The sequence below is a fragment of the Polypterus senegalus genome, chromosome 15, assembly GCF_016835505.1.
Source record: "Polypterus senegalus isolate Bchr_013 chromosome 15, ASM1683550v1, whole genome shotgun sequence".
Classification (NCBI taxonomy): Eukaryota; Metazoa; Chordata; class Cladistia; order Polypteriformes; family Polypteridae; genus Polypterus; species Polypterus senegalus.
In genome coordinates this window covers 37,903,219-37,920,271 of record NC_053168.1, presented here as the reverse complement: position 1 = coordinate 37,920,271, position 17,053 = coordinate 37,903,219, and the positions used below count along the sequence as shown (strand labels likewise).

Sequence of the window (17,053 nt, the reverse complement as noted above, 5' to 3'; positions counted from 1 at the left end):
GTGATGGTCTTGGGTTCTTTTGCTGGGGGCACAGTTGGTGACTTGCACAGAGTGACTGGCATTCTGTATCAAAAGGGTTACTACAGTTTGACTGTTCTATCAACAAAAGGTGGCTACTTTGAATAAAAAAAATCTGATACAATTTTGTACACGTAATGATTCCTTGACTTATTTTTTAAGTTTTACAAGTTTTATTTTTTGCATCAGGATGAAGAACATATACTATTCAGCATAACCAAACACCAATGGAAGAAATAAATGATAATTGGGAAAAGAAAAGGAAAACGTTTGGATCCACACAACAGATAGTTGTAAAACAAAACAAAAAAGTGACTCATAGTACTTAAACATCCTTCAGCTTCTTCCAGCTTTAGTACTTGTAACTTTGATTACCATGCTACAACTTCAAAGTGAAAAATTAGACCTTTAGAAATTTTCACGACTTCTGTTCTGAAAGGGAAGACAGAAGTATTTAAAATGCATGTATTCATAGAAGTGAAATGATAAAGTAGTTTGAGAAGTAAACATGCAAGTATGTCAGAAAATCGAACAGAGCCGGTGGCTTCTAAAGATGAGGTATTAAATGCATCTAATGAAACTATGGAATGTACAAAGCCACACTGTCACGTTAGAGATAAGAAACAGCCAATCATTGTCAGGACCAACTCATTATACTTGCATGAATAAACTACAAGCCTCAAACTCTGTTCTGCACACTTTTGTTAAGTGTGTGGTCATGTCACCTGTCTAGTTGAAATTTTTAAAGTGTAGCTTGAGACTAGTGGACTATCTCCAGTGTCAATCCCTGGCTTTTGAAGTCCTACAGTAGGTTACCCATTTGTTATTAGTGATAATTTAAAATGTTATGGCATGTTTTCTCATTAATACTTACTTTGTCTTCTAGCTGGCAGCCTGTCATTGACCACATTGATAGTAAATTTGAAGATTATCTAAATGCAGAGTCACGTGTCAACAGACGTCAGATGCCAGACAACAGAGTACATTGCTGTTTGTACTTTATTGCACCTTCAGGTCATGGGTTAGTATTACAAATATGTTTAAATTCTATTTTTGCTTTCATAAAATACATGTAAATATGGGACCAAATGGGGTTATGCTTTTTTTTAGTAGTGGCGCTGGTTTTAATTAATGATAAATGTTTATTATTGTTAAAGATACGGTTCGTGAGATGTTAAATTTACATGGAAATAAGTACAGAATTTCATACAGAATTTTGCTTGTGCAAATTTTATTAGCTTGATTAGAAGGGAACATAGAGGGAACAAATAAAATAATTTTGGCATTTTCATAGTTTTTACTGTCTGGAGTAACATAACTATGTCTTTGTGTGTGGTTTAAATTGATGAACTTGATTTAAGAGCCTAATATCATTCACTCTATTCGTGTTTTTGGTTAGCTCATAGTCAGGTTGTCTCAGTATCTTGGACAGATGTATTTTGAAAATGGTCAAGGGTTCAGCTTCAAATAAGTGAGTCTAGTTTGTTTCAGATGCCCACTATCCTTTTTGTGAAGAAGTGCTTTATCAGTTTTGTTTTACATGCATTTCCCCATAATTTGTAATGTGCCCTTGAGTATGAGATGGAGAGTGAATAAAAACCATTTGAACATTTAGCGGATCTGAAGAAGGAAAAAAGAGAAAAGTGTTTGCACCAGTCCCATGCCCTCCCCACTTCCCACTCTCCCTTGCAATGTGCTTTATAGAGAAAAATCAATTTTACAATATGGCATAGACCTGCAATTTGACAAGGAACATACATGTCCAGTTTCAACAACTGAATTAAATCAAATATTAGAAATAATAAATCAACTTCTGACAGACCCTAATAAAATTGGTTGTATAACCCCACCTTATAATAGTATATTTTATGTTCAGGCAGTGAGTAAACTAAATAGTGGGAAAAGAGTACTTTGGTGAGACTGAGATACTGGAGCATGTACTATAGGAACACTAAGAAAAGAAGTGTTAGAACTTTCTCAGATTCATGGCACAGTATAACGAGTACAACCAGCAGTGTGTGTTATATATACAGTAAAAACAGTGATATCCATGAGATTGTGCTGCTTTAACCATTATAAGCATCATTATAAGATGAATTGATCAACAAAAGGCGTAAAATTAAAGATGACACATTTCAGCATTTTATTCAAGATTAGTATTTTTTTTTTGTTTTATACAGTTGTACAATGTAAAAAGGAAAGGAGCACCATGCAAAGGATTGGGCGCACCAAGATATGTGAGGTTTCAGATAACTTTTCCCAAGGTCTCTGACCTTAATTAGCTTGTTGGGGCGGTGGCTTGTTAACAGTCATTGTTAGGAAACCACAGGTGATGCAAATAACATACCTGTATGAATTCTCTGACTCCTCAAACCTTGTCCCAACAATCAGCAAGCATGGGCTCCTCTGAGTAGCTGCCCAGCACTCTGGAAAATAAAATAACTGATGCTCACAAAGCAGGGAAGGCTACAAGAAGATAGCAAAGTATTTTTAGTTAGCGGTTTCCTTAGTTCTTAATGTTATTAAGAAATGGCAATTAACAGGAACAGTGGAGGTCAAGTTGAGGTCTGGAAGACCAAAAAAAACTTTCTGAAAGAACTGCTTATTGGATTGCTAGAAAGGCAAGTAAAACCATCATTTAACTACAAAATACCTTAAGGAAGATTTAACAGACTTTGGAGTTTTGGTGCACTGTTCTACTCTTTAGTAAAACTTCAACAAGTATGACCTTCATAGTGGAGTCCTGAGAAGAAAACCTTTCATGTTTCCAAGCCACAAAATTTAGCACCTGAAGATTGTAAATTAATTCAAAATAGAACTTTCTGGCCACAATGTCCAAAGGTATGTGCACTTGTTGTTTGCCTGCCTGTGGTAAAGTCATCCCTGATGGAGGATCACAGGAATCATGGGGAAAAAGGGGTCCTTTCATCGGATTGGCTGGCCGAGCAATGTTTCAGCCGTGGAATGACCAAATGGGGAGGCAGCTTGATGGATGAGGTCTCCAGGACTCTAAAAAAAATATCCAGATCTTATTATGTGATATCATCTACTGTTCAATTCTGCTCCGTACTTCTAAAATTTTTATTATGCTGTATTAAGGATTTGTTCTGTTCTGTGTATTGTATTGACCCCCTTCTTTTGACACCCACTGCATGCCCAACCTACAGTACCTGGAAAGGGGTCTTTCTTTGAACTGCCTTTCCCAAGGTTTCTTCCATTTTTCCCTACAAGGTTTTTTGGGAGTTTTTCCTTGTCTTCTCAGAGAGTCAAGGCTGGGGGGCTGTCAAGAGGCAGGGCCTGTTAAAGCCCATTGCGGCACTTCCTGTGTGATTTTGGGCTATACAAAAATAAACTGTATTGTATTGTATGTGTGGAGATAAAAGGGTGCCAAATTCCAGGAAAAGAACACCTGTCCCCCAACTATTAAGCATGGAGGTGCTCATGCTTTGGGCTTGTGTTGCAGCCTCCTGAACAGGGAACATGTCATTGGAAGAATGGATTCAAATAAATACCAGCAAATTCTGAAAGTAAATGTCACATTATCTACAAAAAAAAGTATAAGTTAAAAAGAGGATGGGTCCTACAGCAAGATAATGATCCGAAACACATCTCAAAATCTACAATGTATTACCTCAAGAGGCACAAGCTGATGGTTTTGCCGTGGCCCTTACAGTCCCCTGACCTAAACATCATTGAAAATCTATTGATAGATATCAAAAAAGCAGTGCATGCAAGACAGCCCAAGAATCTTGCAGAATTAGAAACCGTTTGCAAGGTCTAAAGGGCAAAAGTAACCCAAGTAAGAAATGACAAACTCTTAGCTGGCTACAAAACACAATTACAAGCCGCGATTTTTGCGAATAGGGGTGTTACTAAGTACTGACTATGTCTGGTGCCCAAAGTTTTGCTTTAAGCCCTTTTCATTTTTAGGTATTTTTGTACCTGTGAATAATGGAAATAAACATGTAATCTTGCTTAAAATGTTAGAAATGTGTCATCTCTAACTTTATACCTTTTGGTGATTAGTTCATCTTCTCACTTAACTATTCACAGTAACAGACATTTTAAGCATAGGTGACCAAACATTTGCATGCCAGTGTATATCTTTAAGAAATTTTAAAACACAACAGTCTAGCAATGAGAAATTTGTACCTAATGATTTCATATAATTTTACCTTATTCTCTGAGGAGTCTAGTAGTTCTATTAAATTAATATATGTTGTAATGCATGTATCCCAGTAGGAGTTAATGAGATGCATGAATATTTGATAATTGATAAGTAATTTAGTCTGTTACAGTTGGGTGAGCCCAGTAATCTATATGGTGGTTTGCTTTTTCCCCATAATATCCTGCAATTTAATGTTCCAGAAAGCCACTGGTGTTTTTATTATACGAACTGAAAAGTTTAAAATGTGGGTGTTGGCTGTCGATAGTTCAAACCTTTTAATATGCTCCTTCATCTTTATATTGACTTGACAGGTTGAAGCCCTTGGACATTGAATTTATGAAAAGGTTGCATGAAAAGGTAAACATCATTCCACTTATTGCCAAAGCTGATACACTTACACCAGAGGAGTGCCAACAATTCAAGAAGCAGGTAGGCATTGGACTATCCCGGTTTTCATCACAGATATAATATTAGTGTCTTGTGAAGTATGCTTATTATAGTTTAAACTGTCAGTAGTTTCCTATTAAATTACTTCTGAAATAAAATACCAAGACAAATTATTTATTTAGTAATCCATTATCTGTGTGTTTTGATTTTTTTTTTTTGTTACGATTACAGTAACTGATTCTTAATTTGTAAAGAAAAAAAAATGTATGTTTTATCCTCACTGCTGATTTAGTTGTGCTTAGGAAAAGAGAGTTCAATATAAAGTGTCATCCACTGGGAAAAATCAGTTTTTGTAACATGCAGTGTTTTTTTTTTTTTAACCTACCTTGTGTATTTGTGTAGGTAGATTGCCAATTAGCAAGTGAGACCTGACATACTGTACAGTGTATTAGTGCATCTTCAAAGGTTGATTCCTTTTCCAGGCCCCATGTTGTTGATGTATATTCTAAAAAAATGATTTAAATGACTTTTGGAGAACAAAACTTGTTTGCATGTGTGATGCATCTGCACACAGAGGAATTAGTTCAACATGCCTGTAGAAGTAGTAAATTAGACATACATAAACATGTATGATGTAGCATTAAAGTATCTCTGACAACTCCACTTTTAAATTTAATTACATAGATTTTTGTATACTTAGCACATTTGTGAAATTTGCAGATGAGACCAAATTTGGAAGAGTAGCAAATACCTGAAAATTTGCAGAGCAATCTCCTTTAAAATTGGGTGGGTACCTGCAAAATGCAGTTTAATGTAGAGAAGTGCAAAATACATCAGTAGATTAAAACAAATATCATAATCATCAAGTCATACGTACAAGATCAATGATTCTATATTGCCCAATCAAAAATTTCTTTAAGGAAGTGTGTACACGCAGTTAATAAGGCAAATAAAATGTTAACTTTGTGTGTAATGCAAGAACTGTTGAAAATAAAATCAGCAGCTGCAGAAGCTGTGCAGGGAAATAATGACGGATATTAGCCGTGAAGGGCAGGATATATTTGCTGCAGTCTCCATACTGCCTAGACCAGGGGTTCTTAATCTGAGGTCCACGGATGAGGTTTCAAGGGGTCCATGAGGGTCAGATAAAAATGAACATTTATATCACTATTCAACCCGGTACTGTTGATTTTAGAGTAGATGTAGTAGTAATAATGGTAGTAGTAAACGTAGTAGTGGTAGATCTGTTTTAATTTGCAGAAGAAGATTGTATTTCATAATTATAATGAGTGGCCATTACTTTTTGCATAAAAAAGGAGCATTTTTTTTTTTTAGATTGTTTGAGGTTTATTAATACTTTGTGTATGTCATATGTATGAGACAATCAAATCTCCATAAGTACATTATATTCATCACATGCAAAGTTGTGTTTATGTGAATATTTCTGGGAAAGGGGGTCCATAGCTTTCATCAGATTCTTAAAGGTGTCCGTGACTCAAAAAAGGTTAAGAATCACTGGCCTAGACAGTAAGGGAGTTAAATGCCTTTAGTCATGAGTAGAGTAATAAAATCTACAATCTGTGCTTTTTTTTTTTTATTATTTTAATGTATGCATATGTTCAGCTCCTGCAATCCTTGTTTTGTCAAACTGCATACTTGTATTACTTAAAAGGAGTGTTCAAAGTAGGTATGTGTGGATGGAAGTGTATATCAGTATACAGTACAGTATATTAATTGAAATCAAATAATTATGCATAAATAATTAAACTCTGGATTTTCAGGTTATGACAAAGCTTCCTATGCAATGGTAGCAACCACATTAATATCTGTGAAGAGATTGCACATCCAGTCTCTAAAAATATTCTGTGGATAATGCAATTTTATTCCACTTCCCAAAAGTTTTTTTTTTTTTTTAAAGTTGATTTGTAAATACACACACTTTAAATCGTTACGGCTAGAAAATCACTTTCTCAGGTTTCATGTTTTCACCTTTATATGAAAAAGATACTACCTGTTTAATAACACCAACTGAAGAGTGGTATTTAATGGACAAGTCAAATTAAGTAACATTTCCAATGCCACAAACTCCTGACTCTGTAGTTTTCCTGATTTCTGCCCCATGTTTTTCATAGTTTTGTGAAATCAGACTTGTCTATTGATGATTCATCCATTCATTTCAGAATTCCTGTAAAACACCCTTTGATCTGTAGTGTTCATTGCAGTAATTGCTCATATGTAGAGATTGCATTCCATTAACACCTGTACTATTCAGATATTTTGGACATTGTCTTGTGTTATATAAGCTAAAAATAGTATTGTGATAAATCAGAGGTAATCTAGTTTAGGTTCTTGCCCTTTTTTTTAACCATGAGAGTGACAGTTCTTCTTAAACTTTTATCTTACGTCTTAGATAATGAAAGAAATCCAGGACCATAAAATCAAAATTTATGAGTTCCCTGAAACAGATGATGAAGAAGAAAGCAAAATAGTTAAAAAAATAAAGGTATGTTTCATATGTCTTAAGTTTCTTTACATTTTAACAGTATTTAAATGGTGTACTGAAATATGTGTCTGCAGTATGGAGTTGTGTGTAAAGGGTATCAAGTTTAAAATATTTCTGTTTTTTGTTTTGCAGGATCGTCTACCTTTGGCAGTAGTAGGCAGTAATACCATCATTGAAGTAAATGGCAAACGAGTTAGAGGGAGACAGTATCCATGGGGTGTTGCAGAAGGTAAAACATTGAAATCTATTTGATTGTAGTAAGCTAATTTTTAATTTTAAATGAACGCTTATCCAGGCAGCATCTGTTACATGAGTTATGAGTTTGATTTTATTGCTTTGTTTACTAGTAATAACCTAAAGAAAGAGTTTGCTCTTTATAAAGAGAACAGTGCATGGGCTTATGTCCTAAGTGTCCAATGAAGTAGACTTGCATAGCACGACTGATGCCTCCATCCTTGGCTTTATCAACTTTAAATTCTATTTTTGAAGTTTGTTGCATGTCCCACATACCATCAGCAGCAATAATACTGTACATGCGATGAATATTGTGATCTAGGACATTAGTCAGTTTAATGAAACCAATTATGCAATATCTTGTGTGTGTTTTTGTGTTGGCGATTCCATTACATAGTACACCACATATTGCTAATTTTTTAACCTAATTATACATTGGAAGTACAGGTAACTATGTTGTATCTCCTTTTTATAATTGAGCTTCCAGTTTTTACTGTACTTACTAAATGTTTTACATTGCATTTTCTACTATAAAATGTTGTTTTGCAATTAAATTATATGAAATTAAGGTATCATTCGAAGAAAAGTTTAAATGTTTTAAGCGTGATTAACAACTGCTTATTGAGTTAACAAGTAAAAGTGTGTTTAATGTAGAATATTTCTCTGAGCTCTTATGATCATTAGTGTTGAATCCAAAATTATCATGGCTGCTGCTAGTAGACATTTTTATGAATATTGTTGTTGTTTTTTACATGGTAAAAGTGCTTTCATTTCAATTAACAGTCTGGCTTTATGAATATATCTTCCATAGTTAGACTCACCATATTCTATATTTATTGTATAATTATTACAATACTTCCTGTCTCAAAAAGTGAATTATTATAATGAATGACATTAAAAATATGAAATGCTAAGGTCGGGTATTTTAGCTGTTTCTGATATTTAATACAATTTATAATATGATCACCCTATATATATTCTTACTCGGTTTTTAATATATAAAAGGAAGAAAGGCTGGCTATTAAATAAAAATTAAAACAAAAAACATTCTTTATATGTGATATTTCTCCATCTATAATTAAACAAAAGTTAAAGAAAAACTGTCATTATTTAATGATTAAACATAACATGGTCGCTTCCTTCTTAGTCTCTAGTGCTGCCAAGGTGTATACTGGCTCCCTGTGACCCTGAATTAGATAAGTGGATTTTGAAAAGTTTGGATAGTTTTTAATCATCTTTTTTTATTGATTTGCTGCATCTCTAGTAATATCTAGGGAGTGAGTAATTTCAGAAGCATTGTCCTTTACCCTATCATTGTTGATACACAGTCAGCATGTTTTTATGTATTTCTCCCAAAAGCAAACCGATCTTCCTCTTTTTTTGCAGTTGAAAATGGAGAACACTGTGACTTTACAATTCTGCGAAACATGCTCATCAGGTAGAGGGTGATGTCTTGTTAGTTTAATGTTTTGAAAGTAAATTGCTTAAAGTCTGCTTTATATAATTTCTTTGTTAATCTCAATGGTAGCATATTGGTACAGTGTTTAGTGCTGCTTCTTCACAGCTCCGGACTCCTAAATTCAGAATGGCACCCTGTCGCTGTCACTATGGAGTTTGCATGTTCTTTCCCGCCTTCATGGTCTTGTTCCTAGTACTCTGATTTTCTACATGCATTCCAAAGACATGCATGTTAAGTTGATTGGTACATCCATACAGGACCAGTGTGAGTGAGACTTGGTGTCTAATAGTTCACAGCAGTCATTACAACAGCTCTCCGTGATCCTTTATAAGCATGACAAAAAATAGGAGCTACTTCAGCTGTATGGTTAATCATAGGTTCAGAGTCCTGATTTCAGTCTGTAATGATAATAGTCCACCTCTTCATTTAAAAAAAATTATTCTTCACTTCTTAACTTTGCAATATACATAAAATGCCTGTGGATTTATTTTTATAGAAGTAGTTATGTAGTTTTTTTGGCTTTTATTTATTTTTGTTCTTAATTTTGTTAAGATTATAAATAATCCTTACTGGTGGTACATCTGGTATTTGACTGTGCTTTACTTAAAACAAAAATGTTTAATTTGTTTCGCAGAACTCATATGCAGGACCTGAAAGATGTCACCAATAATGTACATTATGAGAACTACAGGAGCAGGAAACTTGCAGCTGTTACATACAATGGAGTAGACAATAATAAAAACAAAGGACAGCTCACAAAGTGAGTCTGCATTTTTTTTCAGAACTTGTTTATTAATTTGGTGTTCTGTATTTTGGCAGTGGTTTCTTTCCTCGAAAAGAACCAGTCGTAACTCAGTTTGCACTGGATAAGTTTATATGATGTTGCTTCAGGCCCCCAGTCTCAATGTCAACATGCATATATACATATTTACAGTGGGTGTACAAAGTTTTCACAATCTGCCGTCAACATTTGCTATATTAGAACTGATATGAGCATTCATTTTTTTTTGTATGATTAGCAAAACTTCTTAATATTTTGTGGTACTATAGTCATATATATATTTAAAGTAAATCATATATACAAACCTGAAAAACTTAACTTTGAAAACAATTCACCTACTTAGCATTTACTGACATTTTATCATTAAAAATATAGCCTCAGCTTGTTGTCTTCAGAAGTTGAACAATTTGTGTTGTGCACACAGCCATTTAAATTGAATATACTTGCCTTTGTAAGGGTGAATAGACCTTTATGAATGAGGTCACACTCTTGGACAATGTATACTATGAAAAGGAAAGTGTTTCCCCAAGAACTCAAGAGCATAGGTGACAAACATAAGTCCATATGTAGGATATAAAAAGCCTTTGAAGGTTACCAAGAATCCCAAGATGCACTGTTAAATCAGTTATCAGTAAATTGAGGACTCATACTACCCAAAATCTTCAAAGAACAGGTTGTCTCCTAAACCCCAGAGGTCAGGTAAGAACAAAACTTGCCAGAAAAGCAGTAAAGAGAATAAAAAAACAAACTCGTATGTGTTTGCATTGTGCCACAAATGAGTTGGGAGAAACTGAGTCAGTCAGCAGTTGCTCAGATACTCCACTAATCTGGACTATATGTTGGGGTGGTAATAATGAAGAGGGTAAGATTATTGGTTTAACCAAAAAAAGCTTCTCTATTTCCATGCAGTTACAGAGTGTATTGTTTTAACATATCTTAGCCTGGTTTGAGAAGTTCTCACTCCCATTGTAAGTCAAAAATAATTCTACTTCTACAGATGGTCATGAAAATCATTTAAGTACACCAGAACTGTATCTAACAAATGTGTTGTGAAGGGCTTTCTTTAGGCAAGCACAGTAGATCGTGTATCCCACACATGCTTTGCACCAGTGTCAACTTATCCTATCCATGCAGATTTAGTACTCTTCGCTGAGCTCAGGCTCAGAGTGCCAGTAAGAAGAACAAGGCATCAGGCAAGTATTAGATACTGTATATACATTTTTTGTACAAATGTTCGGTGGTGGTGGTACTTTATATATCCACTGTTTTTGTGTATAATATGTAATGCACATTCGTTCATATAATCATGCATTTATATAGTTTAATATAGTCTTAAATGTTTTTTTATTCCAAGTATTTGTGTGCATAATTTAAAACCATGAATTATGTAATGATATCAGTCTACATGTAATTATTTGTATCTTTGGAGTACACATTCTGCTAAAATTAAAAACAATATGGTTAGGATTACAGGCCCACCATGGGTTACTTTGCTGCTAAATAAGCCCGCATGTTAAATGAGCTTTAACACTATCATTGCTCTGCATATCACTAAATCAAGAAACATAAGCTAACCCTCAGCAATGCAGTGTGAAGCTGCTACTAATCTGCTGGGTTGTAACACAATATTGTTTTTTTTAGTTTCAGCGGTATTAATTGCCATATCAGATACATTTTCAGTTTCATTACCATGCTATCCATTTGTTTGTACAAGCCTTTTAATATTTGCTTTTTAGTGCATGAGTTCATTTTAGCATGCTAAGTTTATTTGTTTTTGTTTTTTAGATATGACACAGTTGAAGGCATGTAAGTGGTCATTTTAAGTATTTCCCAAACTTAAAAATCAGTTCAGTCTATTAATGTTTACACAAAAAATTTTCCTTAACACCATTGGAGCTGGCTTCTTGCTTTTGCTTTTCCATGCTTAGTCGGTTTTAGCTTTATCCCTGAGGAAAAGAGCAGCTGTGAGATAAATATAAGAATTTCTTTCAACTGGGAAATTAAATGAAAATTGCCCTTTGCCTATAGAATCAATATCTAGAGTTTTTTCTAACCTAGAAAGACCCATAATACAGTTGATTTGTACTTTATTAAAGTAGTGTCTTTCCAAAACTAGAGCCTCTCTTGCTTTATTATTAATAAGTCTTCCTTCTTTTTTCTTGTAAACAGCTATCCTTTTTGAAATGATCTTAGGGTTTTTAAAATACCTTTCATATTTTCCTCACCCTCTAAGCCTTAACATTTCTAAGCTTTTTGCATGAATTTATAGAATCTTGAATCGAATGGAGAATCTCATTTTAATTTATCAGCTTATTGTTCTACTTTGAATATTCAATTTAAGCTGGTCAGAAACTGCAACAAGTCAATTTACATTTAGAGTATGAACAATTTTGTACAGCAAGCTGGTTACTGTATTCATTGGCTTAAATATTTGCAGTAGTATGTGCCATTATTGTTGCCTACACATTGTGTTGCATCTGCATTACATTGAATAGCTCGGCACTCACTTAAGTGTTATTTACAAATGGTCAACAGTCATGTTTGTCATCTTAAATATGAAGCTGATTACTGTACTTACAAATAGAAGGTAAAGTGGATAATTAATAAATAGCTCTACGACCTAATATACTTGTTTTATGCTCTACCAAATATACACAGTGAAAGTTCATTATACAGTTTTTGCAAGTGTTCTTTGTAAAACGGAAAATTACCTTTGATTTGCACTGACACAGTGAGCATAAGCACTTACAAAATTGTCTTATTATTTAAAATAACTTTTTTGGATTTAAAATCCCTGTGTATTAGTGTGTTTGTTTTGTTTTTTGGCACTTACTCCAGTCATTATCAAAACATCCATTGTACTTTTACTTTGTCGTGTACATTATACTCTTCTAATTGTTTTCTACAAATGCCTTTTCCATTTAAATGATCGATGCGCAATGCGACAAGCAGAACACGCAGCTGAGCGGCAGCAGCAGAAAGGCAGGAACTGATCCATCCGCAACTCCTTAGCATGCGTTCAACCCCCCTACACAACGCAAGTGGCAGAGACGCAAAGTGGCTGGAGCGTAGCGTGCCCCAGGTCGGGGAGATAGGGTTTTAAAATAAAAAAAAATCTGCTGAAATCAGGCTAGTACTACGTCTGTTGTATATTCACTTAAGGTTAAGGAATCTTCATTAATCAAATATATAGCTTGAGCTTCAGGCAAATAACACATTCTAGTTGCATAGACTTTGAGTTACTCACATAGATTTTTATTAAGTTTGAGTTACTCACATAGATTTTTATTAAGTTTGAGTTCATTTTTTTCAGAAGGCAAATACCCAAGTATGGCAAATGTACCTCCAAACTTTGAAAACTACTTGCACCATTTAATTGTAATTCTGTACATCCTCCCTTATTTCTCCTCAGATCTGGAACAGCAGTTAAGTGCTAAAGATAGGCAGTTTTGTTTTTATCCATGTTTAGTGACATCTCAGTTTAGAAAAGTAATTTCTATAGTAATCATTTTATGTCATGAGGCAAAAAAAGCAGTGACTTGCCTGTGATATAAGCTATGCGAATGTGTGTGCTTACTTATTTGGACATATTTGAGCTGTTTATTCTCATTTCTTTTTATCCCTTGATTCTGGGTATATTAAATGCTATTCCTTTATTCTACTAAGCACATCTTGCTTTCTAATGAATGTGATGTACTGCTCCTTACTTTTTGTGAACCACTGGACTTCACTGAGGGAACTGCTTCTGTCATCTTATTTCTTCTTGTTAAGTGCAAAAGCAATGATGTAATTCCAGTCATTTTGAATTTGCTTTGCTGCTTTTTAGAAATACTAATGCTACTTTCTAAATATCTTTTACTTTGATTGCTTTAAATTTAAAATGTACAGGTTGTTCCTCAGGGGTGTTTTTTTGTGCAGCATATTTTAATATTACAGAAACGTAATATTGACCAGTAAAATGTTTTATTTGGACAAATGATCAAGGTTCAAAATATAAGCTACCTCCGAATGTATTTTTTTTCTGTAATACATAGTACATTTTTTGACCAGTGCCTATTTGCCAGTGACGGAAATTGCATCATTGCAGTGGGTACTATTTCCTGCCTTTTTACGGTGGTGTTGGTTAACCATAATTTAAATCTGTATTTTAGTTAAACTTTTTCTTTGTTGTTTTTCTTTTTGTTATGCCTACAGAAGTCCTCTAGCACAGATGGAAGAAGAGAGAAGAGAGCATGTTGCTAAAATGAAAAAAATGGAAATGGAAATGGAACAGGTCTTTGAAATGAAAGTTAAGGAAAAAATACAGAAATTGAAAGACTCTGAGACTGAGGTATGCCTTTATTCCAGAGGAAGTACTTTAACTTTCAGATTTACATTCACAAAGTGGATTTTGAAACCTAAAGTATCTCTTCACATACAACTGTATTATTTATTATTATAATGGATACCCTTTTTCTAATGTTAACTCTGAGAACAATTCCACAAGTAACAACATAGAACTAAATTGCACCCCTGGTCTTGTTGGGGAGCAGACGTCTGAGAAATTACAAGTGCAAAGAACCTTCAAACACAAATGCAGATTGGACAAATACGATTTGCAAAAACAAGAAGTAGAATCCAAATGCAAAGCAGGGACATCAAAGCTATTGAATGCGATTTCAGATGGTGGTGGTTAGGTGGATGTTATGTTACATTAAAAGTTACGTTCTTCCAATAAGGTTATAACATCAGTAGAGAAGTTCTTCAGAGTTTTCTTTCCATTCATATTATAATTATTAAATGCTGAAAAAGTTAGGGAAATAGGAATAGCTATTAAAATTGGTACTAATGTTAATATTTCTAGTTTGATGTGTAGACATTTCCTTGAGTTTGTTTGACCAAAATAATGCAATTGAAGAGAAGGGGTTTCATAGCAAGTCATACCAGTGTAGATTTAGAACTGTGTGACTTAAAACAAGAATCTACATCTACTCATCACTCAGTAGCAAAGTTGAAACTTGTTTAGAATGTGTAGTGCCTTTTGACAGTACTGTTCCTCATTCCTGAAAAATATTTGGCTGTCCAATTTTAATGTACAAAATTCTAGTATAAATGCGACTTTATTCTAGTGTTTTTGTGCTTGATTTGTCCCTTCAATTGATCCATTCCAGAACTGGCTTCAGCTTTACATCCGGTGCTGCTGCAATTATCATTGACTGCATGATCTTGAACTGGTTAGATGTGTTAGAGAATGTATTGTTGTATGGAAATAAATACATTTTATATAAATAGAATTGTGCTTAAAAACTTAATGAGAAGAATTTTAATTTCAGCAGCATTGATTTCCATCAGCTAGTGATAACTGATTGGAACAGCTAAGTAAACCTTGTTTAATATGTGGCAGGGATCGTCCTAAAGTTTATTTTTAATGAATATTAAACCCATTGTGGGACTGTAAGCTCAGCATATTTAAGTTAATGTGAGACAGCAAAAAGAGACCATTTAGATTCAGACCTGCGTATAAGATGTAACAGGCAGTAATCCTTTTATGCAAGTTCATCCTGAATTGAGATCTTATGAATCTATACATTTATAGAAATCAAAAACAGTGTATCAGCATTAAGGGTTACATTTTTCTTAAATCAGTCACTTCAGTCACCCACATCTCCATTAAGTTTTTTTTACTCTCGTCTTGTGCTTATTGAGGTTTTAGGGCTAAAAATGTAATACTTTTATTTGATAACTGTAGGACCAACCCCAGGTTGAAGCAACTCAGATATAATTAAAATATAAATTGTATTACAATGAGGAAGCAATAAGAGTATCGTTATTTACAATAATAAGATATTTTTAATTAAAATAGTTATGAATTTTGGTAATATCTTGGTATCAATCTATAAAAGAATATCCGACCTTTAGGATTTGCAGTTTAACTAACTTTTATTTTTTTGTTAAGCTTGATTGAGAGTTTTAGGAAGGGGTTCTCTTTCTATAATGTACAGCTATCATTAATGTAATTGGACAGAAAAAAAATCTTTCATTGAAGTTGGCTGTAACCCTGTAACATTTCTAAACTACATCAATGGCACCTGAAATTTCTGAGAGAGATAATGTTAATATAGCGGTGTAGAATATGTTTCTGTATACCTAAGCTATTAAATGTGCTGTTTATTTAGGCAACATTTATTACTAAAATTCAGACCAATATAGTATGCTATAGTAATTGATTTGTATTGAATAGGAGGCTTATTTTCTATTTATTGAGCACATTGTGGTCTTAGCTTTTACTCCATTTTCATAGTATGATTGACACCAGTTATTCCACCTCACTTGGAGATTAGATTAAATTCTGTTTGATGTGTTAGCCTTTGTATAATAAAGAACAAGTTTAGGCAGTTGTGCATGTTCTTTGTCAGGTTTGCAATATTCTTGTTGTTTGCAGTTTACCCCGATTATAATATTATTAGGTCCCTTAAAATATACTTTTTAAATACTTATTCTAGAAGACCAAGGAGGAATTAGTTAATCATCTTTGGAGGTTTTTTACATAATTTATCTGCCCTGATGATTTTATTTCAATAAAGATGCCATTTGCCCCTCAGTGCAGTGGGTTTATGATTGTGAGTGGAATATGATCAGGGATTATCTCCTAATACTGCTTCCCCAGCAAAGGCAGAATAACACAAAGCCACAGTCTGCTAATGTATGCTGTAGCAATGACATGTCAAATAAGACATATCAATAATCCCTACTGTTCTGTGAGATTTGTTTTGGTGTGTGCTGTCGGCTAAGGGGCTGCATGTTTTATCATCTTGTCAGATCACCCATAGCATACATTTAACACAAAAAGTTACCAACTAACCTCTTAGTCTTTTTCTAATAAGTAATAGGAGGAAATGTTAAAACCAGCCATACAGCTTTTGCCTGTAATCTCTCACATGTCTCACTGCCCATATTGTGTGAATATGTGTACCCCTAGGGACCTCTAATGGCAGGCCGCTTGCTGACAAGGCCTGTTTTGACTTCCAAACCTTTACTTCATCCCAGTTTTACTACCAAGAGAAAGCTTACAAGATTTTCCTCAAGTGCCCTAAAGGGACAGCAGCTAGACAAAAAATGGACTATGTAGCTTCTTAGTACCACAGCAGCAGACAAAGACAACAATTTAAACTCTGACTTAAAAAATGTATTTATTTGCTTTAAAAATAAGTAGCAGCAATTACACACAATACAAAGTATTATACAATTGTGCGGATTTAGGAGTGTGCGATATGTATAGTCTTCGATAATATCTTAATTGTTGTTTTTAAGGATGTGTGAGCTGAAATTATCGAGTATGTCATTCACTTTGCAAAAAACAATCGCAGACATGCCTTGAGAGTCCATGCATTCATTATCTCTTGTAATCTAACAAGATAGGCTATAGTGCATGTGGAAAGCAAGTGCGTAGGCGTGCACAATCAGAGCACCACAAGTTAAGCTAGTGTAGCTGCCTAAAAATAAGTGAGCAAATAGTGCCAGGGC

General features: G+C 34.1%; 1 protein-coding gene across 5 annotated transcripts in view; it reads left to right on the top strand.

Moving 5' to 3' along the window:
- Positions 1-17,053, top strand: part of sept7a (septin 7a) — a 132,494-nt gene that overhangs the window by 111,464 nt on the left and 3,977 nt on the right. For 4 of the 5 annotated variants that reach the window (XM_039737688.1, XM_039737690.1, XM_039737692.1 and 1 more), the window contains 8 exons: positions 905-1,039; positions 4,498-4,615; positions 6,984-7,076; positions 7,209-7,305; positions 8,697-8,748; positions 9,404-9,529; positions 11,336-11,356; positions 13,745-13,880. In XM_039737688.1, coding sequence (XP_039593622.1) covers positions 905-1,039; positions 4,498-4,615; positions 6,984-7,076; positions 7,209-7,305; positions 8,697-8,748; positions 9,404-9,529; positions 11,336-11,356; positions 13,745-13,880 — 778 coding nt within the window. The remainder of the gene's footprint in view (positions 1-904; positions 1,040-4,497; positions 4,616-6,983; positions 7,077-7,208; positions 7,306-8,696; positions 8,749-9,403; positions 9,530-11,335; positions 11,357-13,744; positions 13,881-17,053) is intronic. The other variant, XM_039737689.1, reaches the window with a different exon arrangement.